The 17302-nt window shown below is 35.0% G+C and overlaps 1 protein-coding gene across 1 annotated transcript in view; it reads left to right on the top strand.

Annotated features, from left to right (window-relative positions):
- The window catches only part of CNTRL (centriolin), a 97674-nt gene that overhangs the window by 15026 nt on the left and 65346 nt on the right, over positions 1 to 17302 (top strand). Inside the window, 7 exon segments of the mRNA XM_017884217.1 lie at positions 1293 to 1423; positions 3596 to 3726; positions 5131 to 5272; positions 7114 to 7300; positions 11300 to 11493; positions 15982 to 16101; positions 17026 to 17248. Of these exon segments, the coding sequence (XP_017739706.1) occupies positions 1293 to 1423; positions 3596 to 3726; positions 5131 to 5272; positions 7114 to 7300; positions 11300 to 11493; positions 15982 to 16101; positions 17026 to 17248 (1128 nt within the window).

Genomic DNA, 17302 nt, shown 5'->3' with positions numbered 1-17302 from the left:
ANGGGTTGTTTGTTTTTTTCTTGTATATTTGTTTGAGTTCTTTGTAGATTCTGGATATTAGCCCTTTGTCAGATGAGTAGATTGCAAAAATTTTCTCCCATTCTGTAGGTTGCCTGTTCACTCTGATGGTAGTTTCTTTTTAAAAGCATTCTGTTAGTCTAGGAATCGGTTCTCAAAAGTACATTGATGGGGGTATAGCTTAGTGGTAGAGCATTTGACTTCAAAAGTAAGTTATTCTTTGGTAAGTCGTGAAATAATAGCCATTAAACTCTAATCACGTTTTATTAGTAAGCATTAACAACATTGGGTTTATGCTATATATTTACTGCTAGTTGGCATATTGTTATTTCTAATATGATTGATATTTTAGAATATTATCAAATTTAGAATATTAATCAAATATTAATTTTCTTTCCCAGAACAAGCCAAGTTAAATTTAAAAATCATTTTATTTTGAACCAAAATAAATTTAATACTAACTTATAAATAATCTTAGGGAATCTTTGACTCACAGCCTGGATCTCAACCCAGGATTAATTTTTTCTGACTCATAAGGCAAGAACCAAGAGATGATTTTGGTTTTAGGGCTACTTTTGTAAAATGTAATATGGCATTAACAGTCTTTGACAACAATATCCAGGAACGTTATAAGACCAGATTTGCCATCCCTCAAGTGACTACTCTAGCTCTGTACAATATGTTGTGATTTTCTCTATTTAAAAAAACAACAAATTTAGAGTTTCTCACCATAAAAAAAAATAGGAAAATATATTTAAGAATTTCAGTGTTTCTGAACTTTAGATTGGAATTTTCTAAAAAACAAACAACTATTACCAGTTTATTTTTAAAAACTAATATGAAAATATTGCTAAAAAAAACTTCATATAGTTAAAAGTGCAAGTTTTATATTCCTCTGGGTTTAAGTTCTGGATTTGTGCCTTAATTAGCTGTAGGATCTTGAGCAAATGATGTTTTGTAAATAAGTGATGATATTAGTAATTTCTATCTCAAAGGTTTGTTGTATAAATTAAATTTTAAAAATGTAAACCATTTAGCCCAAAGCTTGGCACACAGCAAATATTTATAGTGTATATAACCATTGTCATCCTCATTATAGTTATGAAATGCTATGAAGTAAAACATTATTAAAACATTATGATTAGAAATAGCCAGCTTTTCTTGGTATATGCATGGCTTAATTTTTGTTTTTGTTATATAACATCAAAACGACTTGTTCTTTGTGATATTCATGTCTTTCCTCTACTGATGATGATCTGTTTCTGTAATTTCAGGAGCTGATTCACATGCAGGAGTTCGATATATTACAGAAGCCCTCATTAAAAAACTTACTAAACAGGACAATTTGGCCTTAATAAAGTCTCTGAACCTTTCTCTTTCTAAAGATGGTGGCAAGAAATTTAAGGTAGGACCAGCAATTTCTGAGCATAGATACTGTTTTAAACTTTTCTGTGCTCTAAAACTGCGAAAAAAAATTATCCTAATGTCGCCTAATTTGTGGCAGACCTTTTATTGTTTCCAGTGAGTATTCTAAATCAGAAGTATATGACATCTCCAAATTAATAGGTTTCTATTACTCAGTATTCTCTACAATATTGACTCTGTAGAGAAGGGGTTGGCAAAGTACAGCTTACAGGCCAGATCAGGCCTGCTATTTTTGTAAGTAAAGTTTTGTTGGAACACAGTCACACTTATTTGTTTACATATTGTCTATGGTTGTTTTTGCACTACAGTAGCAGAGCTTAGTAGTTGCCACAGACTATATGGCCTACAAGCCAAAAACATTTACTATTTGGCCTTTGTATTAGTTCGTTTTCATGCTGCTGATAAAGACATACCCAAGACTGGGCAATTTACAAAAGGAAGAGGTTTAATTGGACTTACAGTTCCATGTGGCTGGGGAAGCCTCACAATCATGGTGGAAGGCAAAGAGGAGCAAGTCACGTCTTACATAGATGGCAGAAGGCAAAAAGAGAGCTTGTGAAGGAAAACTCCCCCTTATAATAACCATCAGATCTCATGAGACTTACTATCATGAGAACAGCACAGGACCTGCCCCTGTGATTCGATTACCTCCCACTGGGTCCCTCCCACAACACATGGGAATTCAAGATGAGATTTGGGTGGGAACACAGCCAAACCGAATTAGAAAATGTTTGCTAATTTCTGCTCTAGAGTGTTTACAGCTTTATTCATAAACTATACAACATGAACACATTATAATAGACAACTTAATTCCTTTAATTGGAAGAAAAAAACCTTAGATTTCTACCACATATTATTCACAAAAAGTAATTCCAGAAGGGTGAGGAACTAAATGAAAACAAAGCAAAACAAAAAAAAAAAAACCAACTAACAGAAATGCTCTAAAAGTATTAGAGAGAGTATATGAGAATATTTAAAAAATCTTAGAGTGGTGAAGTTCCCCCTAAGCAAATACCCTAGTACCACAAAGGAAAAGTATTGACAGATTTAACATGCATAAAGACTTAAAAGTTGTGTTTAATGAAAGATGTATTTTAATAAGTTAAAATAAAAGCAGCAGCTGGGCGCAGTGGCTCACGCCTGTAATCCGAGCACTTTGGGAGGCTGAGGTGGGCAGATCACCTGAGGTCAGGAGTTTGAGACCAGCCTGGGCAACGTGGTGAAACCCCATCTCTACTAAAAATACCAAAAATTAGCCAGGCGTAGTGGCAGGTGCCTGTAATCCCAGCTACCCAGAAGGCTGAGACAGGAGAATCACTTGAACCCGGGAGGTGGAGGTTGCAGTGAGCTGAGATCGCGCCATTATACTCCAGCCTGGGCAACCTAGATGTTCATACAGCTGGCTTCTTGTTATTAAGGTTTCAACTTAGTGAGGTCTTCTCTTTTTTTTGAGACAGGGTCTCATTCTGTCCTCTAGGCCGATGCCTTCTGTTACCACCCAATCACAATTAGCCACCCTGTCCTCAGTTGCACTCTCATTCTTTTAGTCAACAAGTATTTAGCACCAGGCAGTAATGCTAGAGTAGTGAACACAACTGGCAAAATCTGCCATGTTGGTGCCTTGCACTCTGTCACAAGATGTCTTTATTTCCTTGTTAGCAGTGTTTATTTTCTGAAGATCTTGTTTGCATATATATATACACACACACATATTTTATAGAATTTATAGCAAACATTTATATATGCTTAAATATATACATGTTATATAGATTTTATAGCAAACAAGATCTTCAGAAAATAAACTAAAACCATAGCACTGCCTTTTGGAAGAAAAGAGGGGAATGAGAGGGAGAGGTATAGCAAAACTGAGGTAGAGGGAATGATAGTGAGGGAAATCTTGTTGGATAGTCTTGAGCTTCTTAGTGTGTAGACAATGTCGTTGTCCACTGAAGGGCAAGGAGAGTTTGGTAGCTTGAGTAGAGTTATTACTCCTAGTCAAGGAGAGCTGCATCAAGGGATTGTCCAGGAGAACAGTAAGGGTATATTATTTTCTGATGACTGATCAAACAGCCCCTGATGCACGTATGTAAATATTATACTGTATGTCAAGGCATCTGTTGTGTAAAGTATTTATTCATTTGTTTCCAATTAGTATATCGAGAATTTGGAAAAATGTATTAAACTTGAAGTACTGAATCTCAGCTATAATCTAATAGGGAAGATTGAAAAGTTGGACAAGCTGTTAAAATTACGTGAACTCAACTTATCCTATAACAAAATCAGGTGAGTTATATAACAAAATCTTTAGGTAGCATTGTAGGTAATTTTGTTAGAGAGGTAGATTAATGTTATCCACATTACTGAAAGAATCCTTTGACACAGAAACAAGATATTTTTATCCTTATTCATTGATCAAATGAATGTCTATCTCTTCACATATGGTAGGTAACTGTCTTTATGTTTTGGCATTACTGAACTACAGAAAAACATCTAGCATTATCAAAGAGATATATTTTTGAGCACCAAATTACATCTTAATTTAGTTTATGACAGGAAGTTTTCTCAGATATTGTCTGTGATTTTATTACCTTATTACGTTAAGAATGTTGACATGAAGCAGAATGTTTTAACCTTGCCGTTTTGACCCCCAAGATGTTCTAATCTGTTTTGATTCTGATGTTCTTTGCTCATTGCTACAAGAAATATGCTCTCAATCTTGTTTCCAATTCATAATAAATATTACTGTGAGAAATAAATATACTAAAACTGACAGTGGCTAAAACTGCATATAGAAAACTTGTTATAGACAAAATGATACAATAATCAAATCTTGAAATTATTAATATCTGTATGCTTTCCCCCCAAGTTAGACTTGGTAAATAGAATGGCCAAGAAAATGAATAGCAATGGCAGAAGTTCTGATGTGACAAAACTGACATAAAGTGAAAAAAAATGGTTAATGAACCAAACCCTATTATAAAAGTTGTATAAAAAGTTGATTCTGATGCAAATATTTTCAGCAAAATAAAAGTGAAAGTAGAGAAGCTTAGAAATATTTACCCAGTGTAGATAGAAGCCCTGAAGTATTTGTGCGGTATCGAAAATTGACCAAGGAATTAAATTGACAAATAAACTGGAAGTGACTTGGGAAAAAGCTTCATCAGTCAGAATTCATCAATATGTATGATAAATGCTTTATTTAAAAGTTCTGATTAAATTACTTATATTCATAAATACAGTATCATCTATGGGCTCCCATAACCTGCTGGCGTAGAATCTTTTTATGATGACTTAAGGCAATAATTAAGAACATCTTTTGGACAGGAATGTAGCAGATAGAACAGGGTGCTATTGAGTTTCCCAGCTCTGTGCTGGCTGTTTGCTAGTATTGTTCGCAGTAGTTGGTGAGATTGCCATGGACAAATTTTTCTTTTCTATGTTACGGAGTTGCAAAGCCTAATAATAAGATGGATAGGATTCCTGGCATAGTAATAAAAGGTTGGCAGTTTAGCTGTTCTGGTAAATTTGGCTTTAGCCACTTTTCTTTGTTCTCATTTATGAAAAGAGTTGATAAATTATCATTATGAAAAGTAATCTCACATGGAGCTAAGGCTGTTTATTCTAAAAATACAATGAGAGACTCCATAATTATACTTACTAAATTTTATTTTATCCTTTGCTTTCCAGCAAAATTGAAGGCATAGAAAATATGTGTAATCTGCAAAAGCTTAACCTTGCAGGAAATGAAATTGAGCATATTCCAGTATGGATAGGGAAGAAGTTAAAATCTTTGCGAGTCCTCAATTTGAAAGGCAACAAGATATCATCGGTAAGTTGTTCAAAATAGCAGGAATTTTAGACTTGTTGAAAATAAAATATTAAACATATCTAAGTTTTTTTAAAACGGGATTTCTTCTTTTAAAGTTTTAGTTCTTTGTCTAAACACTAGATTCAGACATAGCCCATGATTTTCTAGATTCATTAAATACAAGCAGTCCTCATTTTGCATGGGTTCCATAGTAACCAAGAGTTGATCTCTTAGCATTTTTACATTTATCATTTCATGTGAGCCTCATAACACTCTTGTTAAGAAAGTGGTACAGGGATTATTTTTCTATCGCTATGAGTTAGGTAGTAACGAGTAGGTCTAGGACAGGTTAAGTCCCTTATCCAGAGTCACATTTTGTGCCAGAATCCAGATCACTGAATGCCTGGAAGAAAGTTCTGGGTTTTTTTTTTTTTGACAGTATTAACTTTTAATTTCAAATTTACCAGTTTATTTTGATTATGATGTTAGGTGTTACAAGAGGTTGATCACTGGCTTTTCATAATAGAGCAACTTTGTTATCATGATTTACATATTTGGATGATGTTGTATATTTTTCTCTGGAGTATAGTTTATGATTTTCTTATGGTATTTATTCACCACAAGGTATTTAATAAGCATTTGCTTAGTAAAATGTTAATTTATTTAAATTTGTATTAAAATTGGGAAAATTGTGCTATAATTTAAAGAACATCAGTTGTAGAATAGAAAATGAAAAATGTGACTTCAAAGATGAGTCTCTATAGAATTGTCTTCGATGACCTTGGAGAATTCTTTAATCCCTCTAAAACTCACTGTTTGGGGAAAATAATCCCTATACTGCCTCCTTTACAGGGGTATTATGGGGGCTCAGATGAAATGATAGATGTGAAAAATGCTTTAAAAAAAACTTTAAAACACTAAATAAGTCTAAAGCTATATTCTTTAAGCCTTCACCAGTGGAGGCCAATAAGAAGAAGCAATATTCATTTAATGCCGTGTTGTTAACAATACCTATGCTTTCTGATTTTATCCTGTGACAGTCCAGGAGCCTCAGAGCCCAAGCCCAAACCCACATTGTACAGCATCACCTTAGAGCTGTTGACGCTGTGGGATGATGGGAAGAGGTAGCCATAGATCTAAAATTTGCCATAAATATTCCTGAAGTAGTTGATCCTTAGATAGTGTCAACTTAGTGTCAGCTGTGCAATAGGAAAATCAATAAATATTTATTTCTAATTTTGTATGCTGTCCTCACCCCGTTGATATTTGACATTGGCATTATGAAGAGTGCTGCACATTCACTTGGGAGAGAAGATTTATTTGTACTAGCTATTTGGAGTACTGTTTCTCAACATTTTTAGGTTGAGAATAAACTATCTGAATAAACTATCAATTATAGCACAGTTATCTGAAGATTTGCCAAAATATTTTTTATAACCATTCATTTTTTTGATTTGTTGAATCAGTATAACGAAAAGACAAAGTTGAGAGTTACACAAACTTGAATTCAAATCCTGTTTCATTCACTTACAGGCTTTGAACTCTGGGCAAGTCACCTAACTTCTTTGATTCTGAGTTTCTTCATCTGTAAAATTAAGATGACACTTACATGATAGGTTGTTGTGAGGAGTCATAAATGAAACAGTGTATGGAAAATGCCTAATACTGCCCAAATACACCATAAATACTCATATACTCCCTTTCCATACTGGAAATACCCAAAAGTATTACCACTACTTTTGGGTAATTGGTTTCATGAGTAGATTCCTTGCCATGTTAAATTTAGTTGATTTGTAACTTACTTTAGGTATGCTGTGATTTTTAAATTACATTATACCAATACTAATGTTATATCATTTCAGCTCCAAGATATAAGCAAGTTGAAACCGCTTCAAGATTTGATTTCTCTGATCCTAGTTGAAAATCCAGTTGTGACCCTTCCTCATTACCTCCAGTTTACCATTTTCCACCTCCGTTCACTGGAAAGTTTGGAAGGTCAGCCAGTAACCACTCAGGATAGACAGGAGGCTTTTGAGAGATTCAGTTTAGGTAAGATTAAACTTAAAAAAATAATAAATTTGGGTGAGGGAGGAATTTAGTTTCAGAAGTTATCTAGAAATATGTATTATGAACTTTATAATGCTATTAAAATGTACACAGGAAATGGCAGCATAAATCAATTCAACAAATATTTACTGAATGTATACTGTGAACCAGGCACTGTATTTGGCACTAAGGATACAATGGGGAGCAAGACATATGGTGCTGGCATCCATGCAGCTTATGTTTTGGCAGAGAAGACAGACAAAAAGCAAATAAATCGGATAAAGTGACAGAGGGGAGCCTTCTTTGTGGCATAGAGGAATGGCTTTCTGAGGGAGTGACATTTAACCTGAAAGCAAAGAGAAGAGAGGGTTAGCCGCGTGAAGAATGGCATTAAGGGGAGGGAGCAGCTTGTTCTTTGAGGTTCAAAAGACCCTGTGAGTTTAAGGAAGTGAAAGAAAATCAGATAGACTGGAGGACAGCTCAATAAAAAGTATGTAGACATAGGTAGGTGTGAGATGGCACAGGACCTTGGAATTTGTATTTTATTTCAGCTGCAGTGGAAAGCCATTGACAATTTTTTTTTTTTGAGACACAGTTTCGCTCTTGTTGCCCAGGCTGGAGTGCAATGGTACGATCTCAGCTCACTGCAACCTCCACCTCCCAAGTTCAAACGATTCTCCTGCCTCAGCCTCCCAAGTAGCTGGGATTACAGGCACACACCACCACACCAGGCTGATTTTTAATTTTTAGTAGAGATGGGGTTTCTCTGGTTTCTCTGACAGGGTCAGGCTGGTCTCCAACTCCCAACCTCAGATGATCCACACACTTCGGCCTGCCAAAGTGCTGGGATTACAGGCATGAGCCACTATGCCCAGCTGCCATTGACAATTTTTAAGCAGGGATAGGACATCATTTTTGATACATAGTAGAATGATTTGGAGCAGGGAAAACGGAGATGAAGGGACCTATTAGGAGGCTAGTGTAGTAATCTAGGCTGGAGTCTATGCCATACCATCTGAATGCAGTCACAAGATCTTGAAAGCTAAGCAGAGTCAGCCCTGGTTGACACTTGGATAGGAGTGATCCAGGTTAGAAACGTTGATGGCCTGTACTTAACATGTTGGATGTGGAAATGAAAGATAGGTGGATCAGTTTTGAAGGTAGAAGTAGCAGCATTTTCTAATGGATTGGATAATCCCCAGTCTTTTGGTTCAAGTAAGTGGCTAGATGGAGATATCATTTATAAAAATGGAGAATTCAGAGGTTTGTTTAGGACATACTCAGTTTGAAATGTCTGTAAGACAGCTAAGTGGAGGTGTCAAATAAAGAGTCAGAAATGTGAGTCTGGAGTTTAAAGAGATCTGGACTAGCCATACAAATTTTATGTTGAGTCACATCAGCATAAAAATGACATTAAATTCCATAGAAATCAGCTTACTCAGGCAGTGGCTGGGAGAAGGAAGAAAAGTAGTCTGCTAAGGAAGCTGAGAAAGAGAGGCCAGCAAGGTAGAAGAAAACCAGGAAATAGTGGGAAATAGCCCAGAGAAGTTTTCAAGAGAGGAAGTGGTCAACTCTGTTGAATGTTGCTGAGATATTAAGTGAGATAAGCAGAGAAGTGCTTTAGATTGGCAACAGATGATAATGATCTTGACAGGAGTAGTTAAGAAATGGTGGGGACAGATGCTAGATTATAATGGATTGGAGAATGAATAGGAGGGAGACATTTGGCTGGAGATTTGAAATTTTCTCCCACAATGTCTCTTCTAGTACTTAATAAATAATTTTTTTAAAAGATCAAAAATAAAAAATAAAAAATTCACCAGTGGCTTCCAGACCAGGAAATGGGCAGAAACAACAAATGCAGTAAACCTCAAAGCCAGAAAACAAAAAAACAAATGAACAGAATATTCAAAAGCGGAGTGGAGGCCAGGTGTAGCGATTTACACCTGTAATCCCAGCACTTTGGGAGGCCAAGGCAGGTGGATCACTTGAGGTCAGGAGTTTGAGACCAGCCTAGCTAACATAGCAAAACCCCATCTCTATTAAAAATACAAAAATTAGCTGGGTGTGGTGACGGGCACCTGTAATCTCAGCTACTTGGGAGGCTGAGAGAGGAGAATCACTTGAGCCTGGCAGACAGAGGCTGCTGTGAGCTGATGTGGTGCCACTGCACTTCAGCCTGGACGACAGAGCGAGACTCTGTCTAAAAAAAAAAAAAAAGCTGAAAGCAGAGTGGAGAAACAAGACATAGCTCAATTCTTTTGGTTCTTGAGAAGACAAAAGAATGAGATTAGAGAAAAAAAAGGAAAAAATGTCCTCCCTTGGTAGGAGTGACATTTTCTCCTTCAGAAAGGAGAGAAGATATGTGCAGGTGTGGGTAGTTTTGTTGCTGTGGTGGTGGGAAAATAGGGAGTTCTTATTGATGGGGTCATTTTCTTAATTAAATGTGAGATCATCAGGTGAGAGAGAAAATAGAAGAAGGTGCATGGGAAGTTTGAGAAGAAAGAGGAAGGTATGAGCTGGGCATGGTGGCTCACGCCTGTAATACCAGCAATTTGGGAAGCCAAGGCGGGCGGATCACGAGGTCAGGAGATCGAGACCATCCTGGCTAACACGGTGCAAACCCCATCTCTACTAAAAGGACAAAAAATTAGCCGGGCGTGTGGCAGGCGACTGTAGTCCCAGCTACTTGGGAGGCTGAGGCAGGAGAATGGCGTGAACCCAGGAGGCGGAGCTTGTAGTGAGCAGAGTTCACGCCACTGCACTCCAGCCTGGGCGACAGAGCAAGACTCTGTCTCAAAAAAAAAAAAAGAAAGAAAGAGGAAGGTATGAAATAGCCAATTTAGAGTGTTGGGAAATGAGCCTGTATGTTCATTTGAAATTAGTGTTAGTCTGTTTTGATCTGCAAAACTGGCAATTTCATATGATTTGATCCAATACTGGACAAACGTGGCAAGTTTTTATTAGTTTGGAATCTCCCTAACTCAACATTTGTTATTCTGAAGTTTATGTTTTGGAATCATTAAAAATATTAATAATGCAAAGGAAAGTCATCTAGATAACTTTTGGGGGAAATGGTTAGACTACTTACGGTTTCTTCATGACTTCAGATATTAATTAGGAGACTTTAATGTGCTAGGCTCTTAGGATCTAGTCTAGGTGAGCCAGTTAGATGTAATTTCTGCTTTTGTGACGCTTTAGTCGGGGAAGGCAGACAGCTAAGCTATTTGATCACATTTTACAACTCCCTGTGTGACAAGGGCCAAGCAGAATTTCAGGGTAGCGTGGGAGCATACTTCAGAATCATCTAACGTGGCGACAGGATAGGACCTGGGCAGGCTTCTCAATATATTTTTTTTAAAACTTAAGACCTGGAGGATGCAAAATAGCTCAGTAGGAGGTAGAGGAAGACAGTTCTAGGGAAAGTGTGTGAATAAAAGCCTATAGGTGAGAAGAGACATCATAAATCTGAAGAAATGGGATCACTTTAAGAAAGCTGCAGTAGAGTATGCTTGAAGATGAGGCAGAAGAGGGAGGTTGAGTCCAAATTATGAAGAGCTTTATCAGCTTTTTGCAAGCCTGTTGGATCTTATCCTAAGAGTAACAGAAAGCCATTGAATAATTTTAAGATAATACAAAATTTTGCAAATGCATTTGCAGCATCCTTTTAAATGTAATTACTAATGTCAGATCAAATATTGCATGTTTTTCAAAGGTCACCTAGAAAAAAACTCATTTATCAGCACACTAATTGGATTAAATACTTGGAAGTAAAGTATTAATCTTTTAAAAATGTCATCAAAATGATGTCTTCTTGCCTCTTAATATAAATCAATTTCAAGATCAGGATAGTTTTTTTTTCCAAAACTGTGGTGGCTAATTTTAAAAGTAGAATTGTGTTTATGATATTTTAGACTTTTTTTGCTATTGTTTTGAGAAATATTCTTACCTTTTAAAATAGGAAATATAATGATAAATAAACTATTAAATTTTCATTGACAGAAGAAGTAGAAAGACTGGAAAGAGACCTAGAAAAAAAGATGATAGAAACTGAAGAGCTTAAGAGCAAACAAACAAGGTTTCTTGAGGAAATTAAAAATCAAGATAAATTGAACAAATCATTGAAAGAGGAGGCCATGTTACAGAAACAGAGCTGTGAGGAACTCAAGAGTGACTTAAACACAAAAAATGAATTGGTAAGTTCATATTTTACATTGCTTTGGCTGTATTCTCTTAAGACAGATAATTCTTTGCCCTTGGGTCTAAAAATACAACTTCCTGACCATATAATGGGGAAGATGTGGTTTAACAGAAATATGTATGAAAGGCTTATGAATTGCAGTTGACTATGTACTGGATGATATGGCTTCCTAAAAGACTGATGGGATCTTGGGCTGCATTATGTACTCCTAGACATTTGTATTTTTTAAAAACAACATTGTAGGTGAGGCTGTTCATTGGCAAAAACATTTAGAAGGCAATCTGGCAAAATTATCCAAATTTTCGTGAGTTATAAGTCTTTTTGGACATGGAATCCATCTTTTATTACTAAGATAAAATAACTTTATAATATCTTTATGCTGATTCCTTGGTGCACATTAGTCAGCCCACTGAAAACCTTGGCAAAATGTCAGACCTTAAGACTTTCCACTATCCCAAAACTATGAACTGTAGTTGCCTAGTTTTCTCTTTTGCTTATTTATAATGTTATTGATATGTTTGTGCTGTGAATAAATGTTTTGTAAACTGTCAGAAGTTTTGCTTTTTTTTCTATACCTATTTTGTTAGAAGTCAGACTGTGCTTTTCTCTCTGTCATTGTTATTTTTATCATTAACCATTTAAAAACATGTTTATGCCAGTCTCATGCCTTTAATCCCAACACTTTGGGAGGCTGAGGTGGGAGGATCACTTGAAGTCAGGAATTCAACATCGGCCTGGGCAACATAATGAGACCCTGTCTCTACAAAAATAAAAATAAAGTAAAAACACATTTATATTCAAAATTAACGTATGTTCATTGTAACAAATTTAGACAACACAACTGTATTTAGCAGAAATGAAAGTCCACTCTCCCTACCCCATTCTCCAGATGTTAATGTTTTGTTTTCCATGCTTCTTATACAGTATATATGTAATTACATAATGTATATATAATTATGCATATTATACCTTTGAATATTTTTGTAATTAAAAAAAGGAATGTTACTGTATACAGTCATTCCTCTGTATCTGTGGGGGATTGGTTCTAGGACACCCCCATGGATACCAGAATCCACGGATGCACAAGTCCTTTATGTAAAATGGTGTAGTATTTGCAAGTAACCTTCGTACATCCTCTAGTATACTTTAAAATCATTGCTAGATTACTTATAATACCTAAGTCATTGTAAATGCTATATAAATATATTGTTTAGGAAATAATAATTAAGAAAAAATATCTATACATGTTCAGTACAGATGCAACCATCCTTTTAAAAAATATTTTTAATCTGTGGTTGGTTGAATCCACAGATGCAGAACTCACAGATATGGAGAGTCAACTGTATATTATTATTCAGCATCTTAACTTTCACAAAACAGCATACATGGACAGCTCTCCAAGTTAAAAAATATATGTACCTGCATATATAAAGCTTTCTCACTCTTTTTAAAGTCTGTGTTGTGTTCCATTAAATGTATTCTTCATAATTTAGTTAGCCTATTCCTACTGATGGATATTTAGGTTGCTTTCACATTTTTGCTATTAGAGACAGTACTACAGAGAAAATCTGTGTGTGTGTGTGTCTATATGTACCTTATGCATTCATACTAGTATTTCTTTAGCATGAACCACTAGAAGTGGAATTACCATGTAATTTGCATTTAAAATTTTGATAAATGTTAATGCACACTTCAAAAACTTCTAACCAATTTACATTTCCACAGCAGGGAAGAAAGTACCCAATTTCCAAGTGGATATTATTATTTTGAATTTGTACATATGGTAGAAAAAAATGGAATCTTGTTTTAATTTTGAATTTTTATAGTTGTTGGAGTGTTGAGTATTGCATATATATTTATTGGCTATTTTGTATTTCTTCTTTAAATTGCCAGTTCATATTGGTTCTTTCTATTCTGTTAGTCCCAAGGACTATTAGATGCCTAAAATAATTCTGGGTCTTATTCTAAGAGCTTACATTTGAAAACATTTTTATTATATTTTGCAGAATATCTAATGATAATATCATCTGCAATTATGTGAAGTTTTCCAGTTTAAAAAAGTAATTGCTTATGCATTAGGCCAATTAATGTATAAAAGAAAAGTAGCATTGAAATAAGTCTTCTGGTGGCCATTTAAACCGAAGTAGTCCTGTCCTGCCACCAATACATGTTAACCAAATTTACTCTTTGTCCTTTTGCAAATTATTTAATTCCTGTGCTTCAGTTTAGTTATATTTAAAATGAGGGTTATTTACCTGTCCTGCTAGCCTCACAGAATTGTGAGGATTTAATAAGGTAATGAGTGTGAAAACAATTTGAAATGAATCAAGCTAAGTAATGGAAGGTAGTAAATCTGTAACTCAGAATGACAATAAAATATGTCCATGTAAGAATAATGCCAATACTAAAAGCCAATGTCTTCCTATGGTAAGTTTTCAGTAAAGAGCAACTTGTATTATTACAGTTTAATTCTCCAGGTGACAGTATCTGTTTGCTTCTTTAGCCCTTGTCTTGGTTTCTTGCAGGCCCTTTTCTGCTGATTCTTTATTCTTCCTTAAAGGTAGTTCTTCCAGGCCTGAACTGCATACTGTGTTTTTCAGGGTTTGCATGATAACTTGCATTAATATGCTTGCTTACATTTTAAGTTTTGAAACTGGCTTGTCTTCTTGGGAAATGTGGTTGTGTGTGTATGAATTTTTTTTTAAATGGATGTTTATATAGGAGAGCAAACTTGAATGTGGGGAAAGAATTATTTTCTGATTGGTAAATATGTTACCTGCAGTCAACTCTTGATTATCCACAGCTAATACTGCGACTAGCCTACTTTCCAGTTCATTTGACTTCTATTTTGCTTTTATTCATGCATTTCTTCAACAGACATTTATTGAGTGCTTACTATATGCTAAGCCTAGGGCTTATAAAAGACACAAAAGTACTTTGAAATGCACAGCCTATTTATTATTATTTGCCTGCAGAGACCAGTTGTATTCTCTATGATTCCAGTCACATTTGCCTTTTGTTTGCCACTATTGCTAATGAGTTTTGAGGAGAGAACCCAAGATTAGTTGACAGTGTTGATTGTGAGTTGCTTTCTTGAGACTTGAAGACTTATGAGCGTTCAGTGAAAATATCAATGTGGGTAATGTGCTGGACACCCTGCAGCAGTACATCGAAGGCAGCGTGGAGCAATAGGCAGTGTTGGATTTGAAATCAGGAGACTTGGAATTGAGTTCTGCCTCTTCCACTACCAGCTGTGAAACTGAGCAAGTTATTTAACTTCTCTATGCAGCTTTTATCATCTTATTGGGTGGTTGTGAAGATTCAGTGCAATAACAGATGTAAAATGCTTAGCACAATGTCTGGCACACATTGAGTATCTGGCTAAATGTTACCTGTTATCTAGGCTGTTACTTGCATTTTGATGGATAATCAGGAGATGACTGTGAGCTAAATCATGCATGACTTTGATTTCTTGGGCCTTGTAAAATGTTTGTGTTTGTTTATGTTTTATTCTCTTCAGCTTGTATTTTATATTAATGAAATTTTCTGCATTTTTTTTCTTTGATATCTACCATCAGACACTGGCCAAAAAAAGACAAAATCACTTAGTGGATCTTTGAAATAAACTCAAACTTTGGTTTAGTAGAAAGGAGCTACTACTAGTAGTTAGTTAATAAAATATTTAGTTTCTGACACTAATCTAATACGTAACTTTTGACAAGTCAGTTCACCAATCTGAGACTTAACTTCTGTATTTATAAATTCAGAGAATTAGATTGGATCATATGTCTTCTGCAAGCTCCAAAATTTCTAAGAATAAAAGTTATAGTAGAATTACTTTATTAAAATTGAATATTATATATTTGGATCCCTTATTCTTTATTACACATCCCTTATTCTTTATTATCCCTTATTCTTTATTACAAAGAATAATGTTCTGAACACTTAAAACTGCGATGCCATTAGCCACAAATACTATAGCAACAACAGTATGACAATTCAAACCAAGCTCTTATTTTAATCTTTCTGATTCCTCTTTATTTCTCTGCAGTTAGTGTCAGTTATCATTTTCCCTTATAATTTGAAACTATTGTTAAAGTCGGAAAGTCAGTTAAAGAAATTAATGCTAATTATTGGAAAATCAGGAAGCAGGTATTTATTAGTCCAGTTACACAAAATAATTGATACAAAATATTTTCATGTTTAACAAATGTAAGAGATTTTAAAAATCATTATTCATTATATCCTGAAACAGCATATATACTTCAAAGGTCTTTTACGTGATCTCTTATGAAATGATAATTTTGTGTTTCATTTTTTATAATTTAGAAGTAAGATAAAATGTTCTGAGTGTTGTGCAGCTTACTGTGGAGTTTTTAAACGTATATAATTATTACTTATGATGAGAACTTAACCATATCGTCACACCTTTATACTAACTTACTGATCCTGTATGTTGTCTCATATCAAATTTGGCCAATAGCTAAAACAGAAGACCATAGAACTAACACGAGCATGTCAGAAGCAATATGAGCTGGAACAGGAATTGGCCTTTTATAAAATTGATGCTAAATTTGAGCCACTAAATTATTATCCATCAGAGGTGAGTTATTTTAATTTTTTAGTAATTCAAAGTTAAAAGCCCACATGGGATGGAATGGGGGAGGGCAGGTGGTGAGAACATGTAAGGGATTTCATCAGATATCATTCCACTTTCTTGTTATGAGAGGAGTAAACTGTATTTTGGTTGAATCTATGAATTATTTGGCTCAGGGAGTTAGAACAGTATCCTAAAGAGGTAAAAAAAACTTCAAAAGAATCTTTGCTCATAGCCATATCCATTACCAAAAGCAGTCGTCTAACTCTCAGCTATCTTTCCCAGGTGTATGGGTTGATCAGTTCCCTTAAATCCAGATGTCTGGGACAAGTGCTTCAGTACCATGGAATAGTCATCTTCTTACATGGTTTGTTACAGTAATCACTGGGTTCAATATTAGTCAGTCATGATTGGTACAAATGCCATAATGTCACTGCAAGTGAGGAAATGCCAAACTTCTAAGACCCAGTGATTCCAACCAATATCATATGATATTTCATTTTTAAAACTTCAATTATTAAAATGTATTGTACTGACGGCTGCATACCATGTATCTGGAAAAAAAAATAGACTGAGATTTTACTTGTATGAGCCAAGAAACCAAAATGAAACACCCATATTTCCAATTTGAGAGATCAAGCAGTGCTAAAAATCACGTAACTGTAGGCAGTTCTTTAATCAATCAGTCCAAACTTTCACTCTTCAGTGGTAGGAGGAAGAATTCTTTTGAGACCATTTTTAGTTCTAATTTCCTTTTTGGTATATTAAGAAGAAAATAAAAGAATAATATATATCTTTCAGCTTCTAGGCATGTAGGATTTATATAACTTGAGCAATTCTGTGACATGTTTGCCACTAATAAAATGAATAATGTCGTTTGACTGCTTGGAGGTCACTTATTAAACCGTAAGTCTATTATTTTGCTTTTAGTATGCTGAAATTGATAAAGCCCCAGATGAAAGCCCTTACATTGGCAAATCCAGATACAAGAGAAATATGTTTGCCACAGAGAGTTATATTATTGATAATGCTCAGGCAATACAGATCAAGAAGATGGAGCCAGATGAACAACTTAGAAATGATCACGTGAACTTGAGAGGCCACGCACCACTGGACAGGCAACTGGAAGACAAAGAAAAAAAAATAAGTGCAGGTTAAAAAAAGTTATTTTTAAAATTCTTTTAAAAAATATAAAACATTGAATATG

Source organism: Rhinopithecus bieti, unplaced genomic scaffold (genome assembly GCF_001698545.2).
Source record: "Rhinopithecus bieti isolate Rb0 unplaced genomic scaffold, ASM169854v2 scaffold_13710, whole genome shotgun sequence".
Taxonomy (NCBI): domain Eukaryota; kingdom Metazoa; phylum Chordata; class Mammalia; order Primates; family Cercopithecidae; genus Rhinopithecus; species Rhinopithecus bieti.
The sequence above is the reverse complement of the archived record's forward strand: the minus strand, read 5'-3'. Positions and strand labels throughout refer to the sequence as shown.